The sequence below is a fragment of the Camelus dromedarius genome, chromosome 7 (assembly GCF_036321535.1).
Source record: "Camelus dromedarius isolate mCamDro1 chromosome 7, mCamDro1.pat, whole genome shotgun sequence".
Lineage (NCBI taxonomy): Eukaryota > Metazoa > Chordata > Mammalia > Artiodactyla > Camelidae > Camelus > Camelus dromedarius.
Window position 1 is genome coordinate 33,293,919 of NC_087442.1, and position 21,178 is coordinate 33,315,096.

The 21,178-nt window shown below is 40.7% G+C and overlaps 1 protein-coding gene across 3 annotated transcripts in view; it reads left to right on the plus strand.

Moving 5' to 3' along the window:
- DOCK4 (dedicator of cytokinesis 4) overlaps positions 1–21,178 on the plus strand; it is a 405,833-nt gene that overhangs the window by 277,765 nt on the left and 106,890 nt on the right. For all 3 annotated transcript variants that reach the window (XM_031455220.2, XM_031455219.2, XM_031455221.2), the window contains exons 18-23: positions 5,166–5,263; positions 5,373–5,456; positions 5,633–5,733; positions 7,836–7,917; positions 8,974–9,144; positions 13,503–13,695. In XM_031455220.2, the coding sequence (XP_031311080.1) occupies positions 5,166–5,263; positions 5,373–5,456; positions 5,633–5,733; positions 7,836–7,917; positions 8,974–9,144; positions 13,503–13,695 (729 nt within the window). The remainder of the gene's footprint in view (positions 1–5,165; positions 5,264–5,372; positions 5,457–5,632; positions 5,734–7,835; positions 7,918–8,973; positions 9,145–13,502; positions 13,696–21,178) is intronic.

Sequence of the window (21,178 nt, forward strand, 5' to 3'; positions counted from 1 at the left end):
AATTGCAGGCTTTAGAATAAAGGCTGGTTTTTTGTTTAATTAGATGGATATTGCTTTTCTGTTCTAGCATTACTTTTTATGTCAGTGATCGTTTAGAAAGTTATGATTAATAAAGCAAGCTCTTCTCCTTGGCAAATTGTCATGAAAACGTTGTATGTAATGAAGGAAGTAAATTAAACATTTTTTAGTTCTTCATGGTTGTCATGTGAGGCTTCTGGAAAGCATCCTGAATGCTGTATTATAAAGTCAGATTCATTACGGTGAATAGAAGTACTTCATAATGAGATACAGATCTTCCATGACTTTAGATTGGGTTACCTCGCAATAAACCCATGGTAACTTGAATATGGTAAGTCAAATACGCATTTATCACACCTAACCTACCAAACATCATAGCTTAGCACAGCCTACATTGAACATGCTCAGAGCACTTACATTAGCTTACAATAGGGCACCCTAATCTAACACAAAGCCTATTTTATGTTAAAATGTTGAACGTCTCATGTAATTTATTGGATACTGTACTGAAAGTGAAAAACAGAATGGTGGTAAGTGTCTCAGTGTGGCTAACTGGGGACTGCGACTCACCGCCGCTGCCCTGCATCACAAGAGGGTATTGCGCCACGAGTTGCTAGCCCAGGAAAAGATCAAAAGTGAAAAGTCAAAGTATGCTTTCTTAATGATTTCATATCATTTTCACACCAATGTAAAGTCAAATATTTTTAAATCGAACCATCTTAAGTCAGGTTCTGTATTGTGTCTCAAAAAATGCTCCTGTGCTTAAACTTTTTTATTACTCATTCTTCTGTGTCATATAGTATTAAAAAAAAATGTCTTCTCTTAGAACGTTGAATAAGGAAAGAAGCAAACTGTGGCATTATAATAATGGTCACTTTGAACACACCACTCAATTTCCCATATGATGCTATTATATTTATATAGGCTGTTGGCAAATGATTCTTTCATGTTTATATTAGTTTTTATTTCTCCCCTTCCAAAAGTATTTTGGGAGAAATATTTTTAAAAGTCAATTACATAATTTATCTCTAGGAAATTTGATTGAAGGTAGCTAGTGCCGAGTTAATGTTGTTATACCAGACTTTATCAATATTTAGTGGTTAATGATTTTACTTAAATAAAACCTTCATTGACAGAACTGTGAACCATTTGCCAAACCTCAGGGGTTTTTTATGAGACCAGTGTAACCCTGTGGAGATTATGAAGATAATAAAATCAACATGTTATTGACTCTTTTAGGGAGAATTTTTATTTATCCTATGTGGATTAGTTGTGTGTCTGATATAGAGCCTGGGTTCACATTGAACTGACTGCCTCCTATAGAATATTTTCAGCTTGTATTAGTTATCTATTGCTGCTGTAATAATTACTGTGAGCTTATTGGTTTGAAACAACAATAATTATTACCTTACAGTTCTGGAGGTTGAAAGCCTGAAATCAGTTTCACTGGGCTAAAGTCAAGGTGTCATCAGGGCTGCATTCCTTCTAGAATCTCTTGGGGAGAATGCTTTTACTTACCTTTTCTAGGGACCACCTGCATGTCCTGGCTCATGGCCCCTTTCTCCATCTTCAAAGCCAGCAGCATCACATCTGCAAATCTCTCTGACTCTGACCATCTTTCATCTTTTAAGAACCCCTGTGATAAGAGTGGGCCCACCAAATTATCCAGGATAATATCACTGTTTAAAAGATCTTTAACTTAATCACATCTGTAAAATCTCTTTTGTCATGTAAGGTAAACGTATTCACAGGTTACCAGGATTAGAATATGGACGTCTTTGGGGGCCATTATTCTGCCAATGACATAAACCTAGCAACAGATTCTCTGCTGTCAATATATTTGACCCTGCAGCCTTACTTTGTTCTAGTTGTAGGGTTGAGAGTGTTAGACAGAATTGTGAACATAAGACAGAGGGAACCACATCCTGAAAATTAGGAAGCTGCTACTTTATAAAAGCAGAGAACGTTTTCGGGTAAATATGGGTAAATAAGCTATTCACAAAATCATTATATTAAATATCTCGCTATATGGAAGGCAATGCTTGACCTCATTGTGGAAGACTAGTAAGTGCTTAATTATCATTTTGACTTTGATTAATCATGTCAATGTAAGACAGCTCACAGTGAGCCAGGAAATGAATAGTGTGTTTCAAAGAGATGGAAAGGAGAAAGGATGTTAGTTGATCTTTCTGAAATTTACATGCTAGACATGTCTGTGTAGAAGTAATCCAGTTCCAAATTGGAATTAAATTGCTTTGTATTCATTTTACTCGACTTGGAATGTATACAAATCCCATTTCCATTACAATTGGGCATTTAGTAAGTGATGTGGCCTCTAGGAACAGTTTCCTAGGGCAGATTTGCATTTCAGGATCCCTAAAGTGTGTCTGCCCGCACACTCTCTCTGTATTCCAATGTCATTCATAGATAGCGTACCAAGACCAGAGAACCCTGCTGGACATCTGTGATCGTCAGATCGAGTAGATATTTTAAACTTCTTAAAGTGGGGATCAAGGAAGAAATTACTGTATTTAATTGTTAGCTTCCTTGGGCTGTTCAACACAAGTTTTTAAAACATTAGGAACAAGTAAAAACAATGCCTAAATTTGTTCTAACAGTAAAGCAGATTCTGACTTCCCCTTACATCCCTTTCTCCCTCAAATAATGAGTGGTTTATTTATTCTCTTCCTGAGATTGTGATTTAAAGTAAAAAAAGACTAGAGATCATTTTGTGTAACTATTTTATAGCTATTAGTGGTTTAGGCATACAGTATATATGTAAATGTTTTTTGAATGGAATGTGTAAAGTTCACATTTTCAGTCTTAGGTCCTAGCTCCTAATTTGCAACTAATGTATCTACAAATGGCTCAAATAGAGACCCAAGAGATGACAATTCTGATTTACTTCTGAGTACTTGGCACACATGATTAATCATGGCAGATGGACTCCTCTTTTATCTCCATTGGGAACAGTCTGGAGACTCATCAGAATTCTCACAGGAAAGATGAACAGCCCCATCCTGAGCTGATTGTCTGGACCACTGTCATTTGCTGTCCAGCTCTGCTGACCGCAGTCCTGTTCCTGGCCCCCCACTGCTGCCTCTGGTGGTATCACTTTGCAGCCAGTAGAGCCATCTCCTTCCTCCTCACAATCTACTTCTGTTGGGCAGTGCCCTCGTTGCCCCTGCAAAGGCCTCACTCTAAGGGCAGGGAAAGGGAGGGAAGGGATGGAGTGAAACTGGACAGGAGGTGGAGCGGGAATGAATGCGAGAGTGAATGGCAGGGGAAATTTATACAAGAGGGGCTGCCAGGGAAGGGAGGCACCCTGAAGTTAGACGCAGGAAGTAGGGTGTAAGTAGGAGGGAGGCAGCAAACAGATGTGGAGAATGATGGAGGGCTGCTTCTGCCGCAGCCAGTCTCACCCTGTGGAATCCCAAATATAGCCATCTTTTTTTTTTTTTAGGTCTTTTTTTTTTAATTGACGTCATTGATTTACAGTGTTGTATGTATTAGTTTCTGGTGTACAGCAAAGTGTCTCAGTTATACATATATATATGCTTTTTCATCATATTCTTTTCCATTATGGTTTATTATAGGATATTGAATATGATTTCCTGTGCTATACAGTAGGGCCTTGTTGTTTATCTATTTTATATATAGTAGTGTGTATCTGCTAATCCCAAACTCCTAATTTATCCCTCTCATACCCCTGCCCTTTCCCCTTTGGTAACTAGATATAGATATAGACATAGATATAGATATAGATACAGATAACTGAATCACTATGTTGTATGCCAGAAACTAACATAACATTGTAAATCAACTATACTTCTAAAAAAAAAAAAAGAGACAAATATCTAAGGCATCTTCCTCCTCTTACTCCTATTTGTTATAGGTAAACATCCCTATTTAGTACTAGATTTCTTATTTTTAAATCGTTTGTGAAGTTTTTCTCTTGAATCTGGCTTTGGGGAGGTTGCTTCTATTTCCTCTTGAGATTTTTACGCTTCTTCTCATTTTTATTCACTCCACCTTATTTTCTTTCTCATCATAACTATTTCCTTGATTTCTTGGGCTGTGGGGATTTTTTTTGTTTTGTTTTGTTTTTTGTTTTTTGTTTCCACACTGGTCTTTCTGTCTCTCAGCAAGTCCCCTTCAGGTTTGTCCTGAAACAAGTGCTTTGAAGTAGAAAATCCCTCCTGGCTTCTCTCTTGGCCGTGCTAGTCTCTCAGCCGCACTGAATACTGGCAGACCAGCCCTGCCGGGTTCCCCGGCCCTGTGCATCTCCTGCTCGCATAAGCCTTGTCAGATCTTCCTGCTTTCCTTGGCCTCCAGGCACCACTGCCTCCCTTCTCCCTTTGGAGACCAGTGAAGCTGGACACCATGTTCGGGAGCCTTTCTAACTTCTGCCCTGGAAAGATGAGGGGAGAATTTATTCCTTCACCAGGTGAAGAGATTCTCTGAGGCCCCTGCTAGGAAGAGGAAGAAATTGAAGAGCTAGACCCTGTACTTGCCCAGAATCTGGGTTGGAAGATTGACCATGGGGTCCAGGAACTAGCCTTCCAGGTCCGAGCTCACTAGGTGGTCTGACAGTTCACTGGACTTGTCATCACTGTGTAAGACCTACTCATGCCAGATTTGGGTCACATTATCAAGAAGATTGTCATTGCCAGGTGGAATTAGTTGCTAGGCAGAGTGCTATGTACTGGGGGGCACAAATATGAATAAAGTGTGTTCCTAGCCCTCAAGAATCTCCCATTGTAATGGGAGGAAGAAAAATTCAACCAGTATTTATCAGCTGCCTGCTGTGTGTGCTCTGTTCTGGGTGCTGAGGCTATGACAGGGCCAAGCACAGCATGGTTTTGTTCTCTTGGAGTTTAGTTTCTAATGGGGGCAAAGACGATAGCTATCCTGAGAACTGAAAGATAACCAGAAGTTTGGAAGTCAAGGGCAGTGGGAAGGGAGAAATAGTTAGAATACACGGTAATAAATGCCATCTTAGAGGGCTAGTCAGAGTCTGGGGAAGCCTGCAACTTGGGTGACCAGGAGGCAACATATTTAAGAACTCAGTGTTTACCAGTAGAACAATGTCATGTGATAAACTGTTCTCTATCAAGGCAATTAATCTTCTTTTTCTGTTTTGAAAGGTGATATGCTTGATCTTCTGAAATGGAGAACCCACCCAGACAAGATCACAGGCTGTCTCTCTAAATTAAAAGAAATCGATGGCTCAGAGATAGTAAAGGTATATGCTGTTCTGTTATCCTTCTCTTAGAAATTTATGGGGTAAAGAATATTTTGAGGGGAAGGACAGAGAGTATTTTATTTGTGCATTTACTTCTTTTTATCAACAGTTTCTGCAAGATACACTGGATACCTTATTTGGAATTTTAGATGAAAATTCCCAAAAATATGGATCTAAAGTGTTTGATTCTTTGGTGAGTTTAAGTTCACTTTAATGACATCTTAATTTTGTCTCTCAATCTTGTTTTTTATAAGGCTATTTTAGAAATGTACACTTAATGGTGCAAGTTCACTTAAGAAGAACCCCACCCACCCCCCAAAAAATCTTGGTTTGCATTCAGTTTTATAAAGCTCCATTTTTTTTTTTTAGGTTCACATAATAAATTTGCTGCAGGATAGCAAATTTCATCATTTTAAACCTGTAATGGACACTTACATTGAGAGTCATTTTGCTGGGGCACTTGCATACAGGTAAGGCCCTTTATCTTATAATTGGTTTAGAAGCAGTTTCTTTTGAGCTTTTTAAAGCAGAACCAGCTGTGTAGGAAAATTTAAAAGGGAGTGTAGGGAGAAACGAAGCACAACCACTGAAGCATCTCTTGAGACAGAATCTTCCTTTCTCACACACCTTTTTTTTTTTTTTTTTTTTAATGGCTGGAACTTATTTTGATTAAGAGGGAGAAAAAAGAACTTCCTGAATTCTATTCCTGAAACCAAGATATAAAGTGTTTTCTTCTTGCCTCTATTTCGCTTGATATTCTTGGGTCTAAAATGTCTGGTTATTTCACTTTGGCTGTCAAGAGCCCTCTGAAATCACCACACTCCTTAATGCTTCTAGATGTCTTTAAGAAAGAAATACGATGGGAAACAGCCTTTACCATCATATCATTTTAAAGTCATTTGTTCATTCATCTGTTGATATTTACTGAGTGCGTACTGCTTGCCAGGCACCATAGTTTGTGCTGATCACATAAAGACACAGTCTGTGGCTACAAGCAGTCCAGTCACTGGACTCTACCCTTTGTTCCCAGCTGCCCTTTTAACTGCTGGTGCTTCCTTCCAGCTCAGATTATGCAAGCAAGGCTCAAAGTGAACGAATAAAGACACACTTCAGCTAGTAACCTGCCTCCCTGCAGCCTGGTTGATAGTTGCCAGAAGGCAGCAACTTCCCTCTCTTGTCTTAAGCGTCCGACATCTTCCTGATTTGGGGCGGTGCTTAAATACAGCCTGAAATGTACCGCCAAGTTGTCTCCCCATTCCAGCACTGTCATTGCTTTTCCGCCAACATTTTTACCTTATGCTTGAAGCACCTCTGTGCGCGTACATGATCATCTGTTCCCAGGGTGTGTTAAGAGAGCATGGAATCAGATTGTGCCCTTTTCCCCCATCCGCGTGCTATATAAAAAGTGGTAAATAATCAGATAAGCGTTTGATCCTCTTCCCTTGGGTATTCCCTGCCATGGCATGCCAAGATTGATGCCTCCAACCTTTAAATGAATGGAGTAGTTTTTGCTAGACTTGACCTTCCACCAACACGAGTTTTACAGAGGGGGAAACAGAACTGCAGGGGTAGTTCTGAAATGTTGGCCCAACTTTGCCCCTCGGCCTAACAGCCTGGGTCCCAGTGTTAGGGGTCACCACTTTGGACTGAAACTGTCACTGGAAGCTAGAAAATATGGGTGTAATTTCTAATACTTCAGGTTGGCCTAGAGGCAAGTCTCATCAGTCCTAATAAGACAAATACAGCCTGAGGGATCTTCTTGGGCGATGGATGGCCAGAAACTCACTGACTGTCATCCTCCACCTCCCCACTGGCACATCCGTGTATTCTCCCCTGACTGAGGAAGGAGGGGCATTTTTTAAATGTCTTTGTTTCCTAGAAACCAAGAACTGACCAATGTTAAAGGTCACACGACTGCAATCTTGAGAATTTTAGGGGTGGAGGTTAATTCAATTTTTGTTTCTTAAAACAATAAAACTTAGCTTGTCTGGAAATTACTTAAAAAAACAAAACTTGGTTTTTCTGGAAATGACTCAGGCACACTTTGATGGCAAGCTTGATCTTCCCACAGGTGGGAGAATTGGCTTTGATAAATCCATGGGGATGTGATTTGAAGTGGGGAGGTGTTACCTTCATTCCTCCCCACACCCCCCTTTGCCTCCAGCAGAGTATTTTGTCCAGCTGTCCACATAATCACTGGGGAAGGAATCCCAATTAACAGTCGTACAGGATTGACAATGACAGTCATACCTCAGGCACACTCTTGGCCAGAGTCCTTTTCTCTGATATTTGTGTTCACCCATCGGAAGCACTGCCACAGACAGCAGGGCCAATGGAATGTGTCCAGACTGAGAGGAACCTCACTGGGAGGAAGTGCTATTTCTCTCTCTTCAGCTTCAAAAAGGGGTAGTGATGTTGATGGGCAGACTTTGTAAAATTATTGTGATGGCAGTTGGACAGAAAGATGTTGGAAAAGAATGCTCCTCATGATAAAAATTAGCGTGTGATTTGTTAGCATTTAATTGAGAATGAGACCAAGTCTACCTTCTGCACGTTTCTCCCTGTATTTTAGAGATCTCATCAAAGTGCTCAAGTGGTATGTGGACAGGATAACCGAAGCGGAGAGACAAGAGCACATCCAGGAGGTGTTGAAGGTAATGACATGTTGTGGATAACACAAAACAATCTGACGGTGCTGCTGTGTGGTGATGCCCAAACTCACTAGCTTTCTCTACACAGACAGTAATTGGTGATGTATCACTGACTTTCCAATTCAAGGATCTTAATCAGTTCATGGCTGCTCTGGACCTGATGGAATTTGAAAGAGACTTTGCCAGGCTCACCTCCTGGAACCTGCTTAGCATTGAATCCTGATGCCTCTGGGCTCCAAACACTTGAAGTGAAGTCTAGGACTGGCAGGAGGAAAGGTTGAGAAGAAGAGAAGACTGCAGAGGGGCAGTTAAGCTTAGAAGTTCCTACCTCTTGTTTCTGCCACCCCGAAAGAGACCATCTGAGAATCATTTGTCTAAAAATTTAAGAGAGAATAGGATGGCTTAGCAGGGATCACAATGAGGAAGCCTGAGGTTGGGCCTCATGATTTAACACCACTGAGATCACTGGGCCCTGGGTGCTCAATATATATATGGAGATGCTAATACTGTACCTGCAATGATGTTCATAAAGAATACAGATTCTTAAAAGGACTGTCCAGTAACAGCCCTGGCCTGGTGGGCTTTTAATTCCTATAATTGAGCATACTCTATTTGATGTCAGCAGATAAAAGTAAACAAGTCTACATTTTTAAAAGCAAGCACTTTGCTAAGTATAAATTTGTCATTTTGGTCTGACTGAAGGTAAAATGCAAGTGGCCAGAGTATCTACCAGCAAAGCAAAATAATTTTGGAAATACAGACTGCTGTCTCTTTGTTAATGAAATTAGAAATCATCTGAGGATCAAAAATATTTAATGTTCATACCTCTTGAGAATTACATAGAACTTAAAAATTATCTATACATGTTCTCTCATTAGGCATCAGAGAAAAATGGCTCTTTCTCTATAGGGAAATACTGTTCAAACATCTCATGGGGCCTTAGGATTTAAACCCATCATTTAAAAGTCTAATGTTGTACTATGGTTTTTGTGCTGTGTCATTGTTAAATAAATACCTGTGGTTTCCTTTGAAACTAATGTTTAAAATTTCTGTTTTAAGGCCCAAGAATATATTTTTAAGTATATAGTTCAGTCTCGGAGGCTGTTTTCCCTTGCCACCGGCGGACAGAACGAGGAGGAATTTCGCTGCTGCATTCAGGAGCTGCTCATGTCAGTCCGTTTTTTTCTCTCACAAGAGAGCAAAGGATCTGGAGCATTATCTCAATCACAGGTAATTTTTTTTTCATCTCTGCTGAATAGAAGAAAAATGAGTCCAATTTATTTATTTTTACACAGCAGCATAAGTGAATATTTTCTCCATCAGCACTCCACAGCTCCAGTTAATGTTTGTCACTTAACCGACTTTGAATAGACTTAAAAAAAGTCCCTCAGCTTCTGAGCACCAGCAGGGCAAAAGTTAGGGTGCCTTTCCTCGGGCTGTTCTTTCTCTGAACAGAGAGCCTCTTGGTTAGCATCAGCTTCCATTCCAGTTTCTAGAACACATCACTGTGATTAGACACCCTGTCACCATCAGCTGGGGGGAGGAATCTCATGAGAGCCAGTCTCCACCAACTTGAGACTCATTATATTGGACTCGGCTGAACTGCATGTTGTTTTGTCTTATTTAACTTGACCCTGATCATCCTGGGACTGATCTTATATGACTAGTGCTAGGCGGCTGCTGCCGAGTTCTATTACCAGGAGTAGCTCCACACGTTTTGTTTAAGAACAGGATCTATCTACTTTCCAAATTGCGTGGCCTTGAACGTGTTCCAAGAAATAATTCTGAATATCTTTCTCTACACTTTCTTAATCCTTCTTGTACACATTTAATTCTGATAACTTGGTGAAAACCTGTCAGATGGGGAAGTACCCTCTTTACTACCATCCCCTGGAGACTAGAGACTTACCATCATTGAGAAATAAGATATCAAATGGAAAATTAGGAGATAAAACTAGATCCCTAAGAGCATTGTTATAATTTGGTGTCATTTGACGTTTGGAAGGTATTTTATATAACTGCAAACACGAGAAATGCACCAACCGTCCAATAATAATGCCATGCTTTTCTGACTGTTTGGAACTATTCTTATTCCTTTCTTCTTTGCAGAAGTGGACTGATCTTCCATCTGGGCAAGGATACAAGCTCTTTTAATGTCATTTTGGCCTCTCTTATCCATGGTCCAATCACTGCACTTTAGGAAGCTTGCCAGAGGTCTCAATGTCAACTTGCCCACTCACCAAACCCTACTTATCAGCTGTGGATATTTGAAACAGATAATCCAACAGGCTAGCCATAAATTCCTTTAGATTAAAATTCTCAAGAGCTTACTACTTTCACAAAAGCTGTAGAAAATTGGAGTTTTTGAGATTTTTCTTTTTAAATCTTTATCAGTTACAGGGACAAAATTTACCTAACTGATATCTATAGAATATTCTCTTACTCTTCAGAGTAACCTTAAGCCTTGGTTTCTCAATGAGATGCCTTCCTAGGGACTCGAGATTTTTTTCTTTTTTAAAGATAGAGAATTATTCTTTTACCTTAGTTATGTTTCCACCAAATCCTGGTAGTCACCCTGAGATGACCTGGGACATTGAGGTACAGCCACGGTATAGAGCAGCCTTTTTCTTTGTTTAATATATTGACTTCCACTGCTCTTGACTAAGTTCTGCTACTCAATCAAGATAGTAAAACAACTTTAGCACCTTCAAAGAATCATATTTAATTCTTCTTTTATGTCCCTTGCCTTTTTATCAAGAGATAATGCATAAAATGTGGTCGTAAAGTTTCTGAATATCTTCATAAACTCTACTGAAGTCATTCTGTATTATTTTGTGCACTATCCTATACTTGTCAATTTGGATGTAATAATTTTTTTTAGTTTGATGCTAATTGAAAATTCATATAAAATGATGAAGTGATTAGTTTTCATCATTAAGCAGTGAGGACTTTATCCCTCTATATTTTGGGAGGAAGGAGAATGCTAAACACCTTTCCATTTCCAAGCCCCTCCCCCCACTTTTTTTTTCCAAATCCCCTTTTGACCTCACACCTTCATAGCTCTCTCTTCTCAGAAGGAAGGTGTCACTAATCTGATGCAATGTGTTAGGTTTCTGTTGCTGCATAACAAATGACCATATGGCTTTAAATACTACCCACTCATTTGCTGTAGGTCAGGCTTGGCTGGGTTTTTGGCTTAGGGTCTCCTATAGCCAAAATGAAGGTGTTGGCTTGGATGGCTTATCTGGAGGCTCCAGGAATAATTCGCTTTCAGGATCTGTCAGGCTTTTGGCAGAAATCAGTTTCATTGTGACTAAGATTCCCATTTCCTTGTTGGTCAAGGGTAGGGGAGGAGCAGGGTACTCTCAGCCAACTAGAGGCCACTGCCATTCCTTGGTGTGTAGCCCCTCCATCCTCAAAACCAGTAAAGGTATGTCAAATCCTTCTCATGCTTCAAATCTTCATGACTTCTCCCACTGGGAGCCAGAGTAAACTTCTGATTTAAAGGCTCATGTGATTAGGTCAGACCCATCTAGATAATCTCCATATTTTAAGATCAACTGGTTAGTAATCTTCATTATATGTGCAACATCCCCAATCATGGAAACATCATCTTAGAACTCTGCCCACTGTGTCCAGAGCCAAGGATATACATTGGTCTGCATTTTTGTCTTAAAGGGAAAAACCCAGTTTCCTTCCTCCATTTTGCACTTTTTTCCTTGTGGGCTACAACTCAGGGCAAACCATGTCTCCTGATGGCAGAACAGCCATCCCGGCAATCCTTCAGGTTGGATCAGTGGACGGCTGCCCTGCAGATCTGGCCATCCTGGTCCTAGTAGGTGGTTCATTTAGTCCTCCTGGCCGACACCTATCTCGCTAATGGCTGTCCTTGAGAACCCTGCCCTGGGCGGGACTGAATGCTAACTCAGCTGTGTACAGTGGGTCTTGATTTGCCAATGCATGGACAGGTAGGTTCCTACCCTGGAAACCCCAGGAAAAGAAGAGGAGTGGTGGAAGGAGTTGAGGCCCAAGACCCTGCCACAAATTCCTGTTAATGCTATTTCACTCTTTGTGTTGGCTACCAGGAAGGTCAAAATAAAAGTATGTTATTATTTTTATTTGCAGTAAAGATCTTTAGCTTAGATACCTGCTCAGCTGTCTTTCTGCCCTCATCACAAGGTCTTTGTTCCTTTACCCTTTGTAATGAATGTATCTTACTGTGCAGGCGCAATCCTATACCTTTCTGAAGGAAAGAGGTATAAATAAAGAATAAATGGGTAAAGTAAGGGATTCCTGAGGAAAATCAGGTTCGGTGATGTTTTAGTGATCAGAAAGCTGGACTCATTTTATTTTAATTTTTTAAAACTTTATCTGTATGGCTCAGCTCTTTGCAGAGTGAAATGAAGGTTATATAAATGTAGTCTTTACCAGGCAGTATCAGGTTATTAATTTTAAATGCATTCAAGTAAGTCTGTTATGTTTAAGAGTCAAGGGGAAACCATAGCTTTTGACCCCAGCTCCTTAAGCATTCTGATGGTTCTGGCATTAAAAACAGATCTTGGCTCTTTTAGATATTTTTGATGCTGCTGTATAGATAAATACCAAAGTCCATGAATTTGAATTTGATTCTGTGTTTGAATTATCAGCACATGTAGACTTGACCTACTTTCCGCTGGTGTCAGATCTCATTGGTAAGCCAGTCAGCCCTTGAATCTCAGCGTATTAGAAACATGTGCCTCCTTCCTCCATCAGATAGTTGAGGCTGACTGACTTTTCCTTCTGTTGACCTCCTTTTATGGAATTTTAAAAGGCTGAGTTTGTTTTGATGTACAATCCTAGCCCAGGTTTTAAAGTATGTCCCTCAGGATTTGATGTTAGCATCTTTTTTTTCCCCTTGAAAAATAACTGTCAGGTTTCTTTATATAAAGAATATTGTTCTTAGTCAGTACACACAGTTCTGGGTTTACAGTAGATCTTGAAGCAACCTAAGGGGTTGTTCTAATGATCTTGTCATCTTACAGGTGATGAAACTGAAACCTTGGGGGTTAAAATGACTTGTGCAAGGTCACAGCATTGATTAGAAGCCAGACTAGTCCTGCATATAATCTAGGTTTTTTGATGCCTTCTCATGTCCTATGTTCTTCCTTTAATCATAAATTGAGTGCTTTAGGGAATTAATGTGTTTGGTTTCTTAAAGGTAAATGAGATTTAAATGAGTTTTTCAGAAAGAATGAAACATAAATAATTACAGTAGGTCTTGGTTGAACATTCTTTCCAGTTGATCATGCTGCATTCTGCTGATTTTGTGGGAGTTTTGTCAATCATTTTGCTAATGTCAGTTGTCTTCCAGAATTTCCCAGTTTTTACTGTGTTGCACCTTTGCCTATCTTGAAAAATTGCTCTATTTTGGTATATTTTTTTCCCCTAAGTTTTGCCTTTTTAGCCTTCTTAGTGTTAGGTGCCAGGAATATTTTACATTCATTTTCCTACCATTCAAAAATATTTGTCACAATCTTAAACTCACTGACATTTTAGAGCTGATTTCTCAGAGTATATCTGGGAATTGATTTAAATTTCATCTTTTTAAGGCTGTATTTCTGAGCTCCTTCCCAGCTGTGTACTCAGAGCTGTTGAAGCTCTTTGATGTCCGGGAAGTGGCCAACTTGGTCCAGGACACCCTGGGCAGTCTACCCACCATCGTACACGTGGACGACACCCTGCAGGCCGTTAAACTGCAGTGTATTGGCAAGACCGTGGAAAGCCAGCTCTATACCAACCCAGGTAAGTGAGGTGGTGGGCCTCTTGGATGAAACAGTATCTCTCGAAAGCCATTATTTACATCTTGTAGTTATAGGTCTGAAGAAGCAATTGGAAAAAGGACATGGGACACTCTTTGTGGAGGATGATTATGGGGAGCATAAACATTTGAGAAACAAAACAGCTCCCAGTCAATGGAACACTTAGAAGCATGTGCAGATACTAGTTAGAAGATCAGCTTCCCTCAGTGCCCCAGCAGGATGGGATTAGCTTGCTGTTGAGTGACTCACCCACTGTGGAAAATAGACCATCGTGTATAAATGACAGGACACATCTGGAAGGAGGCCATCTTCATCAAGAAAAACAGCAAGTGTCCCTGACGGCCTTCCAAGGCTCAAACTACCCTCTATTTAAAATCACATGGGACTCAACAGTAGTGTTAGGAAAATCTGGAAAGTGTTTCTAGTGACTCTGAAATTCTAAGTCAGAAACTGTGGGCTTGGGGGAGAGGTGGGGCACGTTTGTGTTGTCCATTTGAGAGATGATATGTTGGAGGCAAAGAAGACGACATGCAGTGCAAAGAGTTGGCTCCATAGACGATGCTGAAGAACCAGCTAGGATGCCTTGGACGGTGGTTAAGAGGAGAGTGTGCCTACAAGGGCCGTGGTACATCTCGCAAAAATAAGCAGATCCTGTCTAATTGGAGAAAAAAGAAGAGGGACAATATAGAACTGTAACTTAAGGGAGTGGTACAGGTGCAGAGAACCATAGTAAAAGAGGCTCCAGCAGACATCCACTGGTACAAGGATTAAGTCTAACACATTTGACATCTACTTAAGAAAAAAAAAGTACACACATACACTTCTTACAAGGATTTTTTTAAGGGAGTTTGGAATTTGGCTGCCCCAGTTTTGTCTCATTTCTCCAAAATGACAAAGAATGGGTAAAAAATTTGCTAGGAACCATAAGCAAAAATAAATGAATAGCATCACCAAAATACAGTGAAATCAGACTTGTATTTTAAGTGTAGTTTTGGCCTATTAGTTTCCTGTTGATGCTGTAAAAACTACCACAAACTCAGTGGATTAATGGAGATCAAATTTCTTAGGTTTCATTTCTGTAGGTCAGAGGTCCAAAATGCTGCTCACGTGTCTAAAACGAGGGTATCGGCAAAGTAGCATTCCGTTGTGGAGTGTCTTGGGGGTCATGTGTTTCCCTACCTTTTACAGATTCTGGAGGCCCCCTGCATTGCTTTAAAGCCCGCAGTGTAGCAGCACCTTATCTCTCTCTGACGCAGACAGTCTTGCTCTTTCACTTGTGAGGACCCCCTTGTTTACTGTGGGCCCGCCTGGATAATCCAGGATAATATCCCCATCGCAGCATCCTTAATTCGTAGTCATTTCTGCAGAGTGTTTTTCACCATAACATAACATAACATGTGGACATCTCTGGGGGTCCATTATGCTCCTACCACACATGGTAAAACAAACAGATTCAAAAGCAATGTAATGGCGCAGCTCCATATAAGAAGGTCAGAAACACTTGGAAGTCTAGGAATTTTATTAATTTATTGGAAATAAAAGAAACAGAACACAGAAGTGCTGCAGTTATGTAAGTACATGCATCTTGGCCAAATGGAAGATACAAATGATACTTTCTTGATTAAAATTATAAATTTGAACAGGGCAAAATAAAGCAGGGATCAGTACATTACAGGGTATCAACTGGATACATATTCAACTGAAGACAAAATATGTAATTCTTGACTGCCTTAATGACAGTTCCATTTCTCAGAACATTGAGTATGGCACAGATAATTGCTACTCAGCTGAATTCTGATCAGCAAAGGTGAACTGTTTAGTGATAGAGAAGTGAGAAGAATCTGAGAAAGTGAGCTCATTTTCTGAGGGTTCCTATTAGCCAGAAAACAGTATAGAGAACAGTGGGCCCATGCTTGAAGAAAATAAATTCCAAAACATTTTGGAGAAAAAGACTGTAGATGTTACAGTCTCTTTCCCCTGAGAGAGAAAGTTCTGAAAGTTGTCTTTGTGCTAGAATGCTATATTAGAGTTCTCCAGAGAGGCAGACCCAATAGTGTGTGTATGTGTGGAAAGAGAGAGAGATTTATTGTAAGGAATTGGCTTATGTGATCATGGAAGCTGAGACGTCCCAAGATATGCAGTTGGCAAGATGGAGACTCAAGAAAGCTGGTGGTGTAGTTCCAGTCTGAGTCCCAAGGCCTGAAAACCAGGAGAGCCAATTGTGTAAATTCCAGTCTAGATCTGAAGGCAGGAGGAAGGAGCCTGACATCTCAGCTGAATGACAGGCAGAGAGTAAATTCTCCCTTCCTCCCCTTTTGTTCTCTTCAGAGCTTCATCAGATTAGATGAGGCCCACCCACATTGGGAAGGGCAATCTGCTTTACTTAGTCTACCGAATCATGTATTATTCTGATCCAGAAACACTCACCCAGACACACCCAGGATAATGTTTAACCAAATATCTGGGCTCCTGTGGCACAGTCAAGTTGACATAGAAAATTAACCATCACAAGTACCAAAGACAAAAAAAGTGGGGGAGACATGCACAGGAAGGAGCATAGCTGTAGAATATTACTAGTTGAGCTCAGATTGTAAATTAATCCATTCAGAAGACAGAAAGAGGGACAGCTACTAAGATCAACACCACAGGAGAATGAAAAAAATCACAGGAAAGTTCAAGCCACATTGAGTTAAGGGCCCCTGGGCCACCTTGGGGCTGGAGCCATTCCATAGCCAGGCAGGACTGAATCAATCCGTTTAGTCGCATCTGCAAGGTGAGAGTCTACTCTTGGGCATCTGGCCAGACCTGAAGGATTGAGCTCAGATTTGGAATCTAAGTAGATTGCTATTTGATGTCTAGCTCATCAGAGGTTCAGGCAGACTTATTTAAGATACAAAAATTGAGCAACTCACTTTTCCCTTCCTCCCCACAATTCTATCTTCTTTCTGTTTTTTGAAGGTCAGGAAAAGGTCTAGATGATGTTGGAGAAGTCAGCTTTGGCAATGGCAGAAAGAGTAGATTTGAAGTAGAGAGGTTGGGGCGGGAGGATGCAGAAGCATGGAGAGGGGAGCGGAAGGGTAGTCTGAGCAGTGGCAGCGGGAGGGCCGGGGTTGTCTCCCAAGACTGCAGGGTCAGGCTTGGGAAGATTGTGGTTTCACATCTGCTTTGCTTTGGGGCCCACGGCATGGCAACACAAAGTTTCTGCATTTTTCACTGTTGTTCAGTCTCTAGTCTTGGCATTTATTAAAAGATTTGCACATGTAAATTTTTTAACATATATGTATTAGTTAAAAGCATGTTAAAGTGCAGGTTCTTAAAGAAGTACTTGGAAAGGGGCTTCTCTGGAAAATAAGTTCCACATCTTTCCCTAGAAGAGACAAAGGTAAAATTAGGAATTTTAGGTAATATGTCACTCTGAACATCGAACTTAGGATGAAAAGTATGTATCACCAAAACCATAGTTGACCCTAAATTTTATTTGTGGTGTTTGAAAATAAAGGTAAACATACATATTTGGGGCTACTTGACATTCAACTTTAACTTTGTTTTCTGACCTTATTTCTTGTCTTTTCGATACTGATTGACGTGAGCAAGTGCATTCCTGGGGAAAGGGTGAACTCGTATCTCTTCATTTCTCATCTGTCACTCATCCACATTTGCACAGATTTTTGGAGCATGGAGAGTGGGACCAGGATGTGTTTCCTATTTCCAATGCCACAAGCAGCTGCTACTGTTTGAGTCAAAGTAACTGCTTTTTCCCAAGGGGCTGGGGCGAGTGCCAGCATGTGAGTCACTGCAGACCGGACTGTGATAATATAATATGCTTCCGACTCGCTTCTCACTTAAGCTGTGTTAAAGCATGAAGACAGAAATGTCAGGTCCATTTCAGTTGCCTCTCATTTCCAGTAAAACTCATGGGTGTAGCTCTTTCATTCATTCAGAAGTTTATTGTGAGAAGGCCCACTCCAGGTATTACGTTGGAAATATTGTAGCAAATTACAGTTCAGGCTGTTCATGCCTCAACACCATCCACCTAGAAACCTCATAGTGGTTCTTGAACCCTGCTCTCCCTTTGCCCTCTGTCGTCGCCCATCGCCATGACCGCTCTTTGGCGTCCACAGCGTTTTTCTCATGTCTGGCCACTTCTCCCAACCCCTGCTCCCACTTCTCCATCCAGACTGCCACCTGGCCTGAACTGCTTCAGTTATTTCTATACGTTTTCCTCTTATCTCCTTTCTCCTGTCCATCTGTGTAGCCAGAGTTCCCTTTCAAGAACTCACACCAGATGATATCACTCCCAGTTCCTTTACTCACATCCCAGTTGTTTTGTTCTGGTTTAAGGGTACACTCCCGGCCTGGTGACCTGGCCCTGCCCACCTGCTTGGGCCCGTCCCCCTCTTACTCTGCTTGCAATTATCAGCATTATCAGAATCACTCTGCTTGGAACCCACTTTCCTCCATTCCTTTCTGAACCTAGTGGACCCCTACTCACCCTTCAGGGCTCTGTTGAACTCTCATTTTCTCAAGAGACATCCTGTCGTCCCCACCCACCCCATTATCACCCTCATACTTCTTCAGCTTTTTACTTCTTGGCTAACCTAACACATCTGTAATCACTAAAGAATTGGCCCTTTAGTTGTTTAGTGTCTGTGTCCCACCCTCATCCCAGAAGGAAAGCCTTAGAGGGCAGGGGCTTTATTTAACTTGATGACAGTTCTATCCACAGATACCATAGCAATGCCTGGTGCATAATAAGTGCTTGATAAATGTTTTGTGAATGCTGTGTACTGAGTCACATCTAGGGATTAGGATGGAGCGGCAGTAGCTATTGAATAAATGATGTGTATTTAAAAATGAAATCTGTTGCTAAAGCAACTTTTGAGCCAAAGATGAGCATGAATATGACCACAGAACAGTGTTTGGTATGGGAGTCCCAGACCTGGAGCAGAGCACAGTTGACGAAAAAATAAGAAATTTGCCTAGAGCCAGACCTCCTTATGTTGGTAGCCCACTGGCAGGCATTAAAAAATAACAGAGGACTCCAAATGTCATTCCCAAAAGAAATCAAGAAGACACTAAGAGAAGTCAGGCAAACACAGATAAAGGCACTTTCCCATTTATGGATACTTTGCATTCCTTAGAATTTTGCTTTAGGGAGGATACTCCCTGGTGGAGGCATGGTGTGGGGAGCAGGGGATGTTGAATCTACCGGGTGACGTTTGTAAACCACACACAGAGATGATCCTTGGCCTGGACTGTTGTTTTCCTCCATGATCCTGACATTGTCTGCATGGCACGTAGCCCCTGAATCATCTGTGGTCCTTTCCACTCTGGGTGTTGTCTGTCCTCCAGTGTCAGAAGGGCTTGTTTGCAGGCTTTGTTGCTATCTGTGACATCGGCGGTTCAATTCCTGGTGGCTTTGCTCACAGAGACCTAAGCTAGCTCTGATTTCAGGTTTACTTGTTATGCTGGTGCTTCCCTGCAGCCAGCAGCTCTGCTCCCAACAAAGCTGTGCCACAGGCTGACCCCTGCCCACCTGGTTTACCATCTCTCCATCCTGAGGCTGCCGCGGAGCAGCTGCTTGGGTGCCCTGCTGATGTCCAGCCCGTGCTGGGGCCAGTCTGTGGAGAGTTTGGCTGGCCACCCAGGACTCCCAGACCTCACGCCCTTGTAGACAGGTGACTGCGAGGATTGTGGTCTAAAGCTTTGTTGATAGAGGAGGCAAAGATGATGACTTCCACAAAATTAACCTCAAGGAGGAAATTTATCAGCATTTCTTAGCTGCTCCTCCTCCTTCCTAGCCCCACAGCCATTGGAAATTGCTAATGGGAGCTGGCTTTGTCTGCTCAAGTGTATATCGCAGCAAAACAAAAGGTAAACGAGACACAATACGGTGAGATCTATCTGAGATACGGAATATGAGTGTACTGACTCTTTCAAGGACAGAACCTGCATAGCAGATTCTGTTATTAAAGGTATAGAAAGTTAGTGTTTGTTGAACTGTGGGTTTTCTTTTTTTGGGGGGGTTCCTACTTGATGAGTCCATGTATTTTCTTTTAAAGGTAAGAATTAGCATTTTAACTAGTCAGCTTGTTTGGCGTTCACCCACCTTTCTATTCTATCGTTTGCATTGGCTGATTTTGCCCTGGAAATGGAAAAACAGTAAATCTGCAGGCTGGTCATACAGTTCCTTTGACAGACACCACATACAAATTACTTGTCTACTTTTCTTACTTTTTTGCAGTAGAGATTTTCTCACCAGTTGGTTGCAAATTGAATTTTTAGAAATCAAATCCCACTGGCTGCAGGAGCGTATCAGATAAGCTTTATCTTCCTTTCTAATTAAACATCACTAGGTCTTGACCCCTGTCATTGAAGCTTTTAGTTTCTTTTTCTTGCTTCTTTTTGTCAAATAATTGATTTATAAATAAGTATTTAAGCTCCCTGGTTAGGTTTCCTGTTTAAAGGAAGCCTGCAGTGAATTATTTTACCAGTTTGGATTTTAATACTCTGTGTTCATTTTCTTAAAGTGAAACATGCCTGTGCCTTATGTGGTTTGTTTTGATGGTGAGCCTAAGGCCAGACCTCCTCGCGTTGGCAGCCTGGTGGCAGGCATTAAAAGAAATATGAGACTCCCAACCTTGCTCCTAAAAGAAATCAAGAAGACAGTAAGAGAAGTCAGGCAAACACTGATAAAGGCACTTTCCGAATTGTGAATACTTGTTTGTATTTCTTAGGATTTTTATTAGGATACCGAATATTATATATAGATAGATATTTACATATGGATATACTTTATTATGCTGACTAGAAATACAGTGCAATGTTGAACTGAATAGGTGAAACTGGCCATCCTTGCCTTATTTTTGATCTTAAGGAGGAAGCATTGACTCTTTTACTATTATTATAATGTTAGCTAATGGTGGCATTTCATTAATGTCCTTTATCAATTTGAGGAAATTACCTTCTATTATTATCTTCCTGGCAGCTTTTATCATTAATGGATGCTGAATTTTTACTGCTAATATGGTGAATTACATTGATTAACTTTTTTTTCTTTTTCTCTTATTTTTTAATTGAAAGATAATCAGTTTACAATGTTATATTAATTTCTGGTGTACAGAATAGTGATTCAGTTACATATATATTCATTTTCATATTCTTTTTCATTATAGGCTATTACAAGATATTGAATACAGTTCCCCGTGCTATATAGTAGGACCTTGGTGTTTACCTGTATTACATTTAGTAGTTAGTATCTGCAAATCCTGAGCTCTTGTTTTATCCCTCCATCCCACCCTTTCCCCACTGGTAACCATAAGTTTTGTTTTGTTTTTTTCCTATGTCTGTGAGTCCGTTTCTGTTTTGAAATTAAGTTCATTTGTGTCACTTTTTTTTTTTTAGATCCCACATATAAGTGATACTATATGGCATTTCTCTTTCTCTTTCTGGCTTACTTCACTTAG